General features: G+C 44.4%; 1 protein-coding gene across 3 annotated transcripts in view; it reads right to left on the reverse strand.

Moving 5' to 3' along the window:
• Window positions 1-16,347, reverse strand: part of KIAA1217 (KIAA1217 ortholog) — a 307,064-nt gene that overhangs the window by 136,154 nt on the left and 154,563 nt on the right. For all 3 annotated transcript variants that reach the window (XM_054725735.1, XM_054725738.1, XM_054725732.1), the window contains exon 3: window positions 14,565-14,763. In XM_054725735.1, the coding sequence (XP_054581710.1) occupies window positions 14,565-14,763 (199 nt within the window). The remainder of the gene's footprint in view (window positions 1-14,564; window positions 14,764-16,347) is intronic.

Raw genomic sequence — 16,347 nt, forward strand, 5'->3', positions numbered from 1 at the left:
TAAGAGTGGTCAGATTGGACATTCCTACTTTGTTTCCAGCTTAGAGGGAAGCATTCAGTCTCTCATCATCTATACTAATAAAAGGATAATATGCTAATTAGGGCGAACATCTTCCAGATGTCCATCCATCTGGACAAAGCCACAGCGGCTGCGAGGGCCTAGGGCGGGTGTCACGCGGGAAGGGCGGGTGGGTCTGGTGCTCACGTAGGAGGGGTGGGCTGGTCAGGCGCCGCCAGTCCAGCACAGCGGCCCCTTTGGCAGAGGCAGCGAGAAGGCGACGCCATGCCCCCTTCCGCAAAGGTGGTGTGGGACAGGCCGCGGCGCAGCCCGGTCCCAATGCTGCCCCTTCCTCAAAGGCAGCCACAGAGGCAGCAGCGCAGGCCCGGTCCAGGCCATGCCTCCGCAGAGGCTGGATGGGGTGCAACCTACTGTGCCACAACCTCCTACAGCCTCTCCCTGAGCTGGCCTGGCCCCAGATCACCCCTCCCCCACCAGTGGGGAGGGGGCGGGGCCAGCGCTAAGAAGTGAGGGCTGAGGCCAGCAGCTGAGGTGGCTGACAGTGGCAGCAGCAGCAGGGTGATGGGGGCAGCGCCTTCCCCTGATCAGCCTGGTTGCCTCCGACAGAGGAGGACATACCCTGAGAGCTCCTGGACCATGAGAGGGGGCAGACCGGGTTGAGGGATTTTTTTGTGCACCGGGCCTCTAGTTAAGTATAGTGTTGGCTGTAGGTGTTTGTAGATGCTCTTTATGAGGTGAGGCAGTTCTCCTCTATTCCTAGTTTGCTGGGACTATTTTTTCTTAATCATAAATGGGTGCTGGATGTTTTTCAAATGCTTTTTATATGTCAATTGATATGATCATATGATTTTTCTTCTTGAGCAGGTTGATATGGTGGATTGCATTGTTTGAATTTCAAATGTTGAACCATCCTTGCATACCTGGGATAAATCACTTGGTTGTAATGTATCATTCCGTTCATACACTGCTGAATTTGATTTGCTAATATTCTGTTGAGGACTTTTGTGTGAAATGCATATGCTACTAGTTCTTCCAGCCAGAGTCTGTGAATGCTAAATACTTTTAATCTTATTTATTTGAAATTTCTTCTTTTTGCCCTCATTCTTAAGTAATAACATTGCTGGTTAAAGAAATATTAGTTGAAAGTGATCCTCCCTCCCAGAATTTTAAAGACATTATTCTATTATTTTCTGACTTTGCATAGAAAAGTATGCTGTTGTCGTTTTCTTCTCTTTATAAAAAACCTGTCTTTTCTCTCTGTGTGCTTTTAAGGTTTTATTTTGATATTTTGAAGTTTTCCCAAAGTCAGCCTATGTGTGGGTATTATTTTTAAATTTTGCTTGGGATTTTGTGTTGTGTTTCAATCATAAGACTCAGCTCCATTTTCAGTTCCAGAAAATGTCTCATCAGTTGTATCTTCCACTATTGTCTTTCCCCAGTTATTTTTAGTCTTGTCTTCTGGAATTCCTTTTAGACATAGACAGTGTTGGTCATTTTATCCTGTCTCTGTATAAATGCCCTTTCATATTTATTTTCTTCCCTCACTTGAGTATATGTTTAGAGAGAGGAAGGAAGGAAGGGAGAGGGAGAGGGAGAAGGAGAAAGAGAAAGAGAGGGAGAGGGAGCAAGACAGAGAGAGAAATATTGATGTGAGAGAGGAACATTGGTTGTCTCCCGTATGCACTCCAACTTGGGTTTTAAACCCACAACCCAGTTATGTACCCTGGCAGAGAATAAAACCCACAACATTTTGGTTTATGGGACGATGCTCTAATCAACTGAGCTACCCAGCCAGGGCCATGGTTTTTAAAATTTATCCTCAGATTGTGAAATTTCCTAAGATCTATTTCTCATTGATTATTTTTCTCTTCAGTTGAATAACCTGTTCTAGCAGTGTTGGTGGTCCTGATCAAGTCTATGTAAATGTATTGGTCCACAAGTATTCTAGTTTTTCTCTAGGCATGCTGGCTTGCACTTCCTTGTTCCTTTGAAGTGGAACATGGCCTTGTGACTTATTTTAACTGAAATGTCACTGTTTGCAGATGCTTAAAGAGCCAGAACAGAATTTGTCAAGCTTCCTTTATCCAGCTTCAGTAATATGCTGGAATGGAGCCTCTATGAGCTTGTGTTCCTGAGTGGCTATGATAGTCAGACAGACACACCTGCCAACCTGCACCAGATATACAATTTGAGCAAGAAACAGAGGTTGAGTTGTGGTAAGTGTCACTGAGATTGAGGATTGTTTATTACTGCAGCATTACTCAGCCTATGCTGACTGATATACTTGGGGATTCCCCCCAAAAGACAGGTATTGTAAATTCAGGCTCCATTCCTCTAAAAGGCAGGTATTGTAAATTCAGAGCTTTTGGTTCAGAGCAGATGATTTTTTTCTTTTCCTTCCAATGCCTAGGCCAGAAGGCAAACTTATTTGCTGCTTCACTTGATTGTAAGTTCTTCTGCTCCCATCCCATTTTATTAAATGGTCTGTAGGCCATTTTTTGCAGGGGCCATTAGTCTTTTAGTTCATTTTCCTGTTGCTATGTGTAAGAGTCCTAGCCCAAAAGCCTGGGGCCAATACCCACTTCTGAAATACCCATATTCACTGTCATTTCCTTCTTTCCTTCTGGAATCTGGAGATTTCCTTTACTTTCTTTCAAACTTAGCCATGTATTCATTTGTTGTTGTCGTTATTGTATTTCAGCCTTCCTTTCTATGTGTTTGCAGTAAGGAGAGGACTGTAGGCATTCTACGCTCCATCACTCTGCTAGAAATCTCCCTAAGATCATTCTTACTTAGCAAATAAAATATAATAATGTGAAAGGGCAATGATGGAAAATTTATTTTGAATCGGGGGGAAACTGAGGTGATATGGTTGAATGAACTCCGCAGATAAACAGAGTAAATTAGAAGCTAATAAATCTCAAATGAGAAATGTTTTGATTTTAACTTTTGATGTAAATATTTGACGTAATTGATATTTATTTATAACTCAGGTCATCATTGTGAACATCAGTTAATTGATAGAATACTAACTAGTACTATATATCAGATACCATATTAAGAACATTATCTATATGATGATTTCAACTGTTCTTTACAACTAGTGTGGAGGTAGGTATTCATAAATAACTTGTCCAAAGTCACACAGTAGGTAAGTAACGAAGTCCAGAAGAGGTGACCATAATCACTACACTGCTCTTCTGTCACACTCAGTCCCCTTTGTGGGGTGTGGGGCACTGCAGCTACCAGTATGAAAGGCATGGGAAAGGGATGAGTAACTACTGGAAAGAGAAGTACCCCACTGTGGCTTACATCAACTTCTGGAGGAGTTCAAGAGATCAATATTATTCTGGTTTTGCCCTCATAAAAGATCTGCCCCCTGTTCACACTGTCAAACTGCTATTCATCCTTCAAAATCCAATACAAATGCTACGTTTTCATTAAAAACCTTCAAGGTTTTCCAAATTGGAATTTCTTTCTCAGTTCAGTGCAGTGTAGTAGAGCACGTGGGCTCTGGACACAGCCTGCTGGGTTCAAATCCTGCCTTTGCTGCTCTGTGTGTTAGACACTTCCTGGCATAGAGTGAGTGCTTAGCAAACGTTAGCTACCATGATGGCATTTGCACTTATGCTTTCTTATATATGTGCCTCCTCCATTAGTAAATTAGGGGCCAATCTTACTGTAATTTCAAAACATCTACAGAATCCAAATTCTTCTCTCTGGGTCCATGCTAACACTCTCATCTCCCGAGATTATCGTGAGACTCCTACTGGCCTCCTGACTTCTGCCCAGGCCCCTTTAGTCTATGATTAAACCCAGCAGCCAGAATATAGTCTTCAGACCTGAAGTGAAGCCACTGCTCATAGCTGTGCCAGAGCCATTTCCATTCCGATGAGGCCAGCATAGCCCAAGTCTTTGCTGTTGTAATACTAGTAGCCCTACATCATGCAGTCCCCATGGCCTCTCCAACCTCAGTCCCTACTCCTCTGTTACTCCAATCACAGAGGTCTCCTTGCCATGCATACTCTTGGCTATTCCCTCTGCCTGGAATTCTCCTGGATATCTGTGTGGCTTATGTCTCCACATGCCCCAGATTGTGGCTCACATGCCACTTTCTCAGTGATGCTCTCCATTCTTTTCAAAATGGCAAGTCTCTTACCTTCATCTCTGTACCCCTTCCTCTACTTAATGTTTCTCCACTGTGCTTATGCCATCTATTATTTTATTTTATTTATCATCTGCTACCCCAACAGAATAGAAGCTCCAGATGATCAGAAGGTCATGACTCTTTTTTTTCTTCATTGTACCCAAGATTGCTTTAGTAGAAACTCAGTATTTGTTAAAAGAATGAGTTTCTTTCTTTCCATCTGACATAGCACCATGTGCATTGTAAGTATTTAATACATATTTGTTAAATTGAGCTCTTTACTCTTAAAAAGGTTCCTACATTACTTGGCTCTTATGCAGGCACATGGAAGCATAGGAAAGTACATAACCTAGAAGCATACAGAACCAATTACTAATCAAAGCACATCGTGTCCCAGGGGAACCTTCTTTCCCAGGAAAACCTTCAGCTACACCGTCCTGGTGCATTTGCCTCTCCCTTGTCAGCAGCAGGAGGAATGTCAATGTCTGGCTGCTAACTGGCCCTGGGTGGGGAAGAGTTCCCTAAGGCAGACAAGGGCAGGCTGCTGGTGGGGGAAAGCCCTGATTCCTAGGAAATTGCGATGTGTGTGTAGAGAGGTGTGAAGTCATCTGGAAAGGTCAGCCACCTTTTTAGTGTTAAGTCTGCGTACCTTACTAAATGTGTCCAGCTGGAGGAGGAGGCGGCGGATAACAGTAGTTGAGATCAAGCAGGGATCAGAAGTAAAACCAGCACAACATACAAGGCCAGACAGACTGAGGTGAGCAGGATGGCTCTACAGCTCACTGCGGAAAGGGCGCATATTCCCACACTTCTTGTGAGGGCCCTGCTAGTCACGTGTGCTAGGATTAAATACTCTAGTTCAAGGATATGACGAAGGCCAGACATGTTAGCTCTCTTTGCTTTCCTGCCAAAGTATGACTCCTTTCCACCCCCTACTGGAGCTGAGTAAAATGCCCTCATGTGGTGCTGCACTGTAATAACACTTTTAAATCTTCTCCAGGGCATAATACGACCTTAAATCAATGATTCCCCAGAATTCAAGAAGTAGAGCTGGAAAAAGTTTGAGAACCACATTCCTAAATGAGAAGTGTCATGAGAAGAATGAAGCCGGGTAACTGGATAGAAACTGGCAGGGTGGGTGCTATCTCCTCATCAGAAGGCTCTTTGGCGAGCGCTATCTGAGCAGAGGGCTGAATGAAGTGAGGAGGGGGCCATGCAGAGATGGGGGCCAGGAACCGGGCGATGGATCCAGGCAGAGAGAGCAGCATAAGCAGAGTTCCTGATGGGGAGCCTGCTGGGACAGCCAGGAGGCCAGCACGTCTGTGTGTATGCACAGCTTCTTCTTTGTAGTTGTTGATTTATGTATATTTTAAAATCCTTACATGGTTACCATGTGCCTTTAGTTATACAGAAAATTCCTTAAATACAAGAACCAGATTTCATATATTTTTAAAATAACTCTCCATCGCACTGTTAACAGTGCCAGAAATTGAATAGATTCTTAATAAATGCACAAATACATGGAGAAAAAATTGAGAAGTGGGCAAAACTTGTGTGTGTGTGTGTGTTGTGTGTGTTTGAGAGAGAGAGAGAGAGAGAGAGAGAGAGAGAGAGAGAGAGAGAGGGTGTGGGAATGGAGGATTTATTTTTATCCTGTTTAGCTTTATATTACTGGGAGACACTTAGCCAGAGAGGTCTGAAAGCCAATTAACACCTTGGAAATTTCTAAAAATGAAAAGTTGGTGGGAATATCATTTTTCATGACATTCCCAAACGTTGGAGAACTCCAACTCAGCATGATGAAATGGGAGCTTTTCTTGATGGGATACAGTTAAACCAGTCAGATGCCAAACAACTTTCATTTGCTAAATTTGAGGGTGGGGCTTGGGAGATGCCAAAGTGAAAGGTAGTAATGGAAGTTGAATCTGTACCAGGGGGTTTTAAATTGCCCTTCCCGATGCTAAGAAACCACGTGGATACACTGTGAGAAGGTGGAAGAGGCTGGAATAAAACCAAATTAAATAAACAGAAAACCTGACAAATCTAATCTCCCTGTCCTGAAGAGACGCTTTAAGTTTGTAACAACTGCCATAGGCCTGACTGTCCCCTCAAATGAGAAAAGAAGGAGGAAGGAGAAGGGTCCTAAGTCCCGGTATTAGTCTGCTCAGGCTGCTGTAACAAAGTACCAAGGCCGCGTGGCTTAAACAACAGAGATTTATCTCCTCGAAGTTCTGGGGGCTAGAAGTTTGAGATCAAGATGTGAGCAGGACCCGTTCCTTCTGAGGCCTCTCTCCCTGGCTTGTAGATGCCATCTTCTCCTTTTGTCTCCTCTGTGTGTGTCTGTGTCCTAACCTCCTCTTCTCACAAGGACACCAGTCATATTGGACTAGGGCCCCCTCTACTGACCTCATGTTAAATTAATTACCTCTTTAAAGGCCTTTTCTCTAAACACAGTCCCATTCTGAGGTACCGGGGGTTAGGAAATTTGGGGGGATGCAAGTGAGCCAATAAAAGCCCCCAAAGGAGTGGTTCTCACTGACAAGAACTGAGACGCCACCATCATGGAGGTACTTCGAGGGCTTGCCTGCTCTCCTGCTCAAAAGCAGCTTTTGGATGGTGGTCCAGACAGGACCTCATGTCCAGACCCCAAGGAGGCTTAATTGCAATCCCATATCACAGAGCTAACTTGAGAAATCTGAACGGGAAGTGACCTGGACCCTTCACCAAAGCCTTTGCCTCGGAAGACATACATCTGCCCTCTAACAATGCCGAAGGTGTCCCTTCCTCCCCAAATATAAGAAGCTGCCCCAAGTCTCAGTTTCCAGATGTCAGCAGGCAGCCCTCTGAAGGCCACTGCTAGGCTGCCATCTGTGGTGGCATTCTACGTGGGTGTATGGCATAAAAGTGGCACAAAAAAAGATGTGGGAACTCTTAGAGAATTTGATGAGCATAAAGGATTATATTTTAAAGTCAGATTTTAAAGAACAAATTAACTTGGCAAAAACTTTTGAGTGTGCAATGAATCTTGCATTTACAAAAAAAAAAAAAAGCAAGAGTTAGTCAAGAGATTTTAGGTACAGTTTTTCATAGCAAAGGAAAACAAGAGACTGACAAACTAAATATTTTCCTTGTAAGCAGTTTAGGCACATGTTGTTAATGCCTCATGTTCCAACCAAACAATAACAGAGCACGTCAGAGTACGTCCTCTGAATCCAGATGCTTCCGATCACATTTCTGAAGAGAGTGGAGAGTAACAGCTCGCATTATTAGAACATATAAAAAATTTGGAATTTTATCAGCATGAGAGATTCCTCTCTAACTTTTTGCCATTCAAAGCTTTCAACAATGACCTGCCCCTCAAATTGTCTTCTCAGTCTGAAGATACCTTCCCTGTTAAGACAAAGAATACCCAAAGGCAAGTCATCTGAGGACCAGACGAATTATCAAGACTACACCAACTTTTTCCATGTATCAGATTAGATCACCAGAAATCTGTTAAGTTCAAAAGACATGGCTTCATACTATGCTCTTGGGTTTTGAGGTTTTATATAATGACGTAGCCATATGAAAACCCTTTCCATAAAAGAACTGTTAAATATGTCTGTTACATAATCCAATGTCAACAACATTAACCTATAGAAGTTCTTCAATTATAATTCTTGAAAACATTTTTTCTAATGAGTTAATATAAACCTCTTCTTAAATAATGAAATCTACTTGATTCATTACATTTCTCCTTTTTTTTTTTTGTCTTGACTGCAATTACAGCAATTATCCTTATCTGAATTTCTTTGGCACACATACTGTGCCCAACTGCTATTGTATTAATTGTTTTAATCGTTCTTACATACTTTTACTATTGTTGAATAAGCCCAAATAAAATTTATTTTGGATGTAGAGAGGTATAAAGAACAGATAAAACTTCCGTTCTCTCATGCTGTCTTATGAAACTTGATGAAGAGTTATTTTTGTGTTAAGAGAATTTTTTATGTAATAAACAGAAGTAAAACAAGTTATCTAGGTGTCTCGGTTAGGATGAGGTATTGAAGCTAGGACAGAGAGAGAAAGAAATATTTTACACTGGCTTATTGGCAGATTGGTTTTCTGAAATGGCTGTGAAAATTAAATTCCATAACCCCATAACCAGCTATTAAACCTCATAGTTCCACCTACATTATTGAAATGTTTTATATTGACTTGATGAAAAGGTGACCTGTAGTCCAGGTTTAGGAAGATCCCAGTTATAAAGAAGGAAAGAGAAACAGCAGACCCCAAGTCTTCTCCAAGACTCTTCATTGTTACCACCTAACCAACAACAGCCCCTGTAAAATAATGGTGACTCCAGAAGAGCTCAATCAAAATCTGTTCACCTCTGTTCACCTCTGTGGATGCTTCTCCTTCCTGTGCCCTGTCTACAAAGTAATCCTAGAGATAGTGGTAAAGGTCATTGACCTTATCAGGTACCTTATTACAACTAAACGATTCCTGCAAAGTCTTAGAAATCATTCCAGAGTTTCAACCCAGGAATTATAACAGTGAGAGATTTCAAAAGACATCTGACTAACTTTATTTTTTAACGTAAGCACAAACACATCTTGAGCCTACAAATCTTTTATGAGAACATTCTTTTTATGGGGGAATTGAGAACCAAGTGGGTAAACTTGAATAAGTACTCCCTTCTCTCAGAAAACCTCATATATAAAAATCAAAACTCATAAAGGAAAATTAGGGATGAGTACTTTTATCACAACTGTTTCACTATACTAAAAGGTTTCTTGAAATAGTCCTTTTGGTGGTTAATTCCCAGTCCCAAATACATTTGCTTACTTAGTTTAAAGATTGATTCAGTTTATAAAAACTACCTTTCAAGACATTCATTATCTCAAGTGCAAGAAAGCTAAGAGGTAATCTTTTTGACTCACCTAATTTAGCCAAATTGAAATCCCAAATACCTCTTGTTGTAAAGAGAAAATTTATTCAGATCTTCCTTCCTCTTCCTTCCTTTCTCTCTTTCTTTCTTTCTTTCTTTCTTTCTTTCTTTCTTTCTTTCTTTCTTTCTTTCTTTCTTTCTTCCATTCTTTCTTTTTCCTTTCTTTTCCCATTCCCTGGTTTATTTAATGTTTTTGCTGTGTGTGTGTGTGTGTGTGTGTGTGTGTGTGTGTGTATGTATGTGTTGTGTGTGTATGTTAGTAGTTTAGCACAGCTCATTTTTTCAATGAAATCTTATTTTAAACTACAATATTTATAGCAGAGAAAACTCCCTAAGAACACAATTTGAAAACTACACCTCCAATTCATTCTCCAGTTCACTGCTAAGTCTCTAGAAGTTGTTCTTCTGAGCCTCCAGGTATTTGTCGTATTTTCTGAAACACCCAAAATAGGCAGCACTACAATTTCTACAAATCAGCAAATCAGACCTCTTGTATCAGTCATGGTTCAGTTGCAGAGAACTGAGCTAATTTAAGCAAATATGGAGTTAAAACTGTGCAGTTTGCAGAATCATTAGGATGATTTTAACTGTAGAACTGGGTACAGCAGAGCCCATTTGACTAAGAGGAAGCTTCCCGTCACCCGGACAACTGTGACTCCAAAGGCAGGACCCCAGTAGGTACTAGAAAGCCAGGCCACACCTGTGCCCTTAGTACTAGAAAAATGGATGCTCTGCACCCGACTTTCAATGCTATCAAATAGCACTGCTCGGGGACCTTGGCAAATGATGCTGAAGAAAACCCAAAAGCCTCTGCAAACGCCTTGGTTCCCACTTCTGGAACCCACACACTTGATTTCCAGAATCAGCCTGCTTCCTGCCTCCATAGTAAAGAAAGGCAAACCAGGAGGAGGCAGGAGTGGACCGTGCCAGCAGGTTGCCATGTCCACCTACCCCATCTACTTAGTTCCATACCAGAGACAATACTTAGACCTTTTCTTTGATAGCACTCTACAAAGCTCAGGAATGTGCCCCACACCTATTGACCTGCTATGAAACTCTTGTCCTTAAATGTTTGTTTTTATAATATTACATTTCAATCATTACTTGCACTTAGAAAAAAAATTTCATAAATGGTTCACTTACTCTCTAGATCAACACGACCTTCCATTCGTCTGAAATTTATTTCTATTTTAACTATGCAAGGGATCACGTTCACATGTAAATAATCCGAGTCTCACAGTCTTTGCTCATCACCCTTCTTGGCTTCCCACTTGGTAGATGGAGGTTTCCTCAATCCTTTGCTCTAACTCCCTACCTACTCTTATGCGCAGGAAGAAAAATTCTGGCAACTCTGACCCCTGTGTTCCTGAAATTGACACCTCCCTTCACCCCCAGGAGTGGTCACCATCACTGTTACCACTTTGGAATAAAAGAACAACCACATAGATACTCAACACTTCTCATGTGTGGAAAAAACCTCTCCCAAATTAGTCTAAAATCTTCTCGAGCCATTTAAAATCATTCTTGCTTGTTGAGTCTGAGGGTTCAAAAGACAATTTGTTACAGAAACAGCAACCTGTCTGGCTGGCAAGCTGGTAAGGGTCATACGTGCAAAAATTAACTCAAAATAGATCGTGGACTTAAATGTAAAATACATACAAGTAAATATAAAACTTACAGAAAAAAATAGATATTAGTGAGGACCTTGACCTTTGTGATGAGTTCTTTGACATAACACCGAAACCACAATCCAAAAAAGAAAAAACTATCAATGGATCGCCTCCAAAAGACCCGTTGCAGAGGAAGAAAAGACAAGCGAAGCATTCAGAATACGGTCAACACAGGCATCTGGCCCCAGAGAGAAGGAGGTGCCGCGGCTCTTCTCGTTTTCACATGAGTTTTCCTTTCAGACTCCTGAGTGCACACAGAAGGGTGGGAATGTCTCGCGGCTGCCCTTTCCCCACGGCTGACTGCGGCCAGACACGGCCCCTGCCTACGGCCACATTCCAGACGGGCATTTGTAGGACAGCGGTGATGAAAAGGCAGCGGAGAACCCCATCACTGAGACCCAGGCCTAATGTCAGCGGGGCAGTTTTTCATGGAAATTATTTCTAAAACCAAATTCGACTGCAGAGCGGTTTTTACTTTCTTTTGTAGACTTCCTTTCTCCTCCTCTTCTCCATTTTCACTGAAGACACGGGGAGGGGCGGGGGGAAATGGTGAAAATGCCACAGAGAAGCATTTCGGTTGGGCCCCGATGGGTATAGCGGGCAGGGAACCCAGCGCCCTGCAGAAGTAGAGATTTACAGGGGTCGATCCCAGGAACCTGCTCAGGTTATAAATCAGAGCCACTGAGCACCATGCTTCCTTTACTTTCCTGCTTGGTAAACCGCTAAGAATGACTAGCTTGCCCTCAGCATCAGAAAGGACCTGTGTCCTGCCTGCAGTCCCCCGGCGCCCCTCCCAAAAGCGGAGCTGACATCCTGCCTGCAGGACGCATCCGAGGGAGAACATGAAAACAGACCCCAGCGATGGCTGAGGTCTCTGTCCCTTCTCTCTCCTCCACGTCTGCTTAAAGCCTCTGAAATGCACCCAACCTCCCGCGCTCCTCCCGTCCCCTAAATACTCTCAAGTAACAGAAAGGAGGAATCAGTCAAGTGGGAAAACGATTAAGCAGGCAGGTTTATCTCTGGGCACAGGCTGCTGAAGTGAAGGGAAGTTTCCTCCCCCCAGTCCGGGCTCCGCCCTCAAGGTCCCCAGGTCTCCCCCTGTGCTGCCTGAGCGACACACTGCGCATGTGCAAAAGAGCAGCCTAGGAAAGTGGCTTGACTCAGCCTCCTCCTGGGCTCGACTCAGCCTCCTCCTGGGCTCTGTGGCTTTGAGGCCACGTCAATGGGATGTGGTGTTCCGGGGAGACCCAAGGGGCAGCCACTGGAGTGAGGAGAGCGAGGCACTCTCCACCAGTGCAAAACATAAGGAGGCCCCAAATAGTAATCAAGATCAATAATAATGTAATGTGATGTTTTAAAAATCAAAATTCATGCAAAAATCCATGATGAACAAACTATGAAAATTTTACATAAAGGCAGAGTCAACAGGGCTTTGGGGGAGATCGTAAAATTCCGTGCATTAAGGTAAAATGACAATGTACAGATTCGAAAAGATACCGGGTGTCCAAATGGCACCAACGGTGGGTTTCTGGAGGTCCCAGCTCAGTATCCGTCTGCAGCCTCTGAGACCTGGAGTCACCAAGGGCCGGGAGACACCCGCTGCTCCTGCCCTTCCCAGGGGCCCGTGTCTGAGTGTTAAAGAAAGCCAGGCACCGGGGTTTCCTGAACATAAAGCTGAACAAGGCCCCTGGCAGGGAGACTGTGTTTTGACTCTCTCTGACTCACTTTCCTGTTTATTTCCCATCCAGGGTCAACTGAATTACTCCACAAGGCCAGGTGCGGCTGGGAGGGCATTCCCAAACAGGCCACCAAGAGGTGATCAGGGCAGCGCCCACCCCACTGGCCCAATGTCAGTTCCTTTTCTGGAACCACAGTTCCCCTTGCTTGGGCAAACTTCTCATTCCTCTCCTCTCACTGCGTTCCTTTGTTTCTATCCAGGAGTTGTAAAAATCGCAGGCCTAAAGCCCCTCATAGAGCTGGAAGAATAAACATCTCGGAGGCATTTTTAATCAGCGGTGACTCTGCCCTTGCAGGAACTTTACAGCAAGGTGGGCTCAGAGTAAATCTCAGCATTTTGCAGAAGGGCAAGAGGAAACACCAGCCCCCTCAGCAATCCCTCGGGCTAGGCTGCCCTGGCTCCTGCAGCCCCTCCGCCCGCCCGGAGGCTTGCTTCCTGAAGCCAGCATCTATCTACCTGCACTGCCAATGTGCTTGGCTGCCAAGACAAAGGGTCCATTATCCAACAGGCTCAATGTTCCCCAGGTATGGGGAAGGCACAGAGGCATTTATTCTTATCTTCATTTTATTTCGCAAAGCACAGGCTGTCTGTACAGAGAATTGAACCTCACTCATTTCCTGCAGAGCACAAAGGAGAAATTCCACTCCTCAGCTGGTTCCTGGTGCTCTTGCCTCAAGCTGGAAGGGTTTAAGAGAGCATGATGCTCCATAATCCAGCTGGAAAGCCCCAGCCTGGTACCCAGGGTGGAAGCCTGTGTCATCCTGACACTGCCCTGGCCCACTAGGCTCCTTGGGTGTATCTCACCCCTTCAGGTCCCTCGCTTTCATTTGTAAATGAGGTGGTAGGAAGCCTGGCTAACTGCTTCTGCCATTTAATTAACTATGTAACCTTCAAAAATGTTTTCAAAAAGCAGATTTTCTTTTTCCCCCCCTCTTATTTGTGAAATGAGGAACCTGGATTATGAGATAAAATGAAGTATACAAATTTAATGTTAAAAATTAATATTAATAATGCAAATAATAATAGGGTGTTTTTGTTGTTGTTTTGTTTTGGTCTTTTTTGGACAGCTAGGACAATGTCTGAACCCAGTCTGCTCTCATCATCTGCAGGTGAGGAACAAATGCAGGGTACTTCCTCACATTTTTCTTCTCTTTTTTTCTTCATGCAAAGCATTTTACATAGAATTTAGCTGTCTCATGCTAAATTTTAGGGGCCAAACCCTGAAGCTTTTTTCTAGTTAACCCAGTTCCTGTCCTCTCTTTTCCCTGATCCCCATCTGTCTGCAAACACAGGTACCGAGTGGCAAACTTGAAATGGCAAGTTAAGCATATGAAACACCAGCACAACTGGCAAAGAGGTCTAAGTTCTCATACCTGTACATTTTGTTAAAGGGCCAGAAAAAAAAAAACAGCAGAGCAAGATAGGAAGTGAAATGTCCAATATCAAAAAGCAAACCATCAGTGGTAAGGCAGACAGAGAGAAACCTCCTATTTTCCTTAGGAGGAAAAGCTTTGCCAAATGTGTGCCAAGCCCCTCCATCCTTTCGTGTGGCGGTGGGATGAACAGCTCTGGGTTTACAGCTGTCACTAACAGTCAGGGGAGTTTTGGCCACATTGCATCTCTTTTTCCTGGAGCCATTCACACCCTCCTCTGGACTGCCAGACAGTAGCGTGGGGCTGGTGCAAACCCACCTCCCAGACCTCAACTCTCCAGGCTTCTGAGACGGGGAAGGAGGTTCCTGAGAAACAACGCTCATTCTGCAGTCTGTCCCCCACTATTCCCTGTATCAGGGACACAGGCAAGTACTGCTAGCATGTTGGCTCGAGTGGCTAACCAGCCAGGTCTAAATGTGCCCATTCCCAAAGACATCTTAGACTTGCTGCTTCCCCAGCAGGCAAATCTTCAAGCGTGGTGTTCAATCAGTGAAGTTTCTCAGGACTCGTGTTTTTATAAATCGAGATCACAGTAACGTTCCATTGCAGGAGTATGTGTTCAGAAGTATAAAAACAAAAGACACACGCAGTAGTAAAGAGACATCAGAAGCTGCTTTTTGAGGCTCACCCAGAGATCTTTCTTTCGTCTGGTTGGTCGATCTCACCACCGGGAGGCTCGCTCGAGTCCGGCTGCCCCTGGAGAAAGGACTTGGAGCTTCGCTCTCAGACATGGCTTCCAGAGAGTCACCAGAAGTCTCGGATAAATGCTCCACCGGGTCGCCCAGGCTGGGAGGCTGAGGACTGTGAGACAGTTTGGGGCTTCTTGTCTACAAAAGGCATTTGAAAGAAAGTGGGAAAATAAACTATTATTAGTTATACTAAAAATATGTTCAATGCTCAAGGCCTTCAATCTACAAAAACAACATAGCAAGAGGAGAAGTCCATCAGAAAGACTGGATAGAACTAGAGACCCAGAGGGTCAAAGTTCCAGTTGTAAAAGTTACTGAGAAAAACATATTGCCCCTCAGCACCCCGTTAAGATTTTTATCAGTGAACATCCACCTTACAAATTCCATTTTGGACAAGGAGTTGAGGACAAGCCACATCATAGGAAAGAATGACAGCATATCAACTTCTTTTGCCAGTTGTTATCATAACACATGGAACTGTGTGCATTTATATACTGCCACATGCCCTATAATAACATTTTGGTCAATGATGGACTGCATACATGACAGCATAGTGTGTAGGAGACTACACTATCCAGGTTTGTGTATGTGCACTCTATGATATTCACACAAGGACAAAATTGCCTAATGACACACTTCTCAGAACATATCCCTGTCATTAAGACAGGCATGACTAAATACTTAAATGGATGATGCATTTATCCCAGAGTACACTGAACACAACCAGTCCTTATATCAAGACCATTTCCAAAATCAATAACCTAAGATTGTGAGAGGGAGATTTATATCACAGTTGAATTTTTCTTTTGAGGCACAAATAAGATTATGTCTAGCTTTGGTTATTACCTCACCAATCAGCAGAAGTATCCTAATATATAAAAACCTTGGGTCCGTCACATCCACAACTGGAAGGCTTGACCAACTGGAAGTCAGTCCTACAGTCAGCGCTGGGTTGCCATGGCGACCCAGCACTGACTGCTACAGCTGCAGGCATGGATACCCAGCACTGACTGCTGAGGAGGCTGCGCTTCAAGCCCGGAGAGAGGCCTGAAGAGAGAAGCAGGGTCTGATCCATAGCCTCTGTGGCAGCTGTTGATCAGCACTTGCCTCTCTCTTTCCCTCCGAGCCTGGCCAGCAGCCCCTCGTCCATTTCTCTCCAGGCCTCCACCGAGGCTGCTGATCAGCCCCGCCTTTCTGATCAGGCCCCATTGAGAGGCCCAGAGATGCTGACTGGCATAGAAACCGATCAATCAGAACCAAATCTGGGTCAAGTGTGAGGAGCCAATGGCTAGGAGGCGGAGCTTTTGACACTGGCATAGAAACTGACCAATTAGAACCAAATTGGCCGGCAGAGGAGGGCAGCTGGGGATGAGATCAGGCCTGTAGGGGAGGGAAGTTGGGGGCGATATCAGGCTGGCAGGGGAGGGCAGTTAGGGGTGATCAGGCAGGCAGAGGCAGTTAGGGGCAATCAGGCCGGCAGGGAAGGGCAGTTGGGGGCAAGATCAGGCCGGCAGAGGAGAGCAGTTGGGGGCAAGATCAGACTGGCAGGGGAGGGCCATTGGGGGCAACCAGGCCTGCAGGGGAGGGCAGTTGGGGGAGGGACCACGCCTGCAGGGGAGGGCAATTGGGGGCCATCAGGCCAGCAGGGGAGGGCAGTTGGGGGTGAGATCAGGCCGGCAGGGGAGGGCAATTGGGGGTGAGATCAGGCCGGCAGGGGAGGGC

The sequence above is a fragment of the Eptesicus fuscus genome, chromosome 2, assembly GCF_027574615.1.
Source record: "Eptesicus fuscus isolate TK198812 chromosome 2, DD_ASM_mEF_20220401, whole genome shotgun sequence".
NCBI classification, from domain to species: domain Eukaryota; kingdom Metazoa; phylum Chordata; class Mammalia; order Chiroptera; family Vespertilionidae; genus Eptesicus; species Eptesicus fuscus.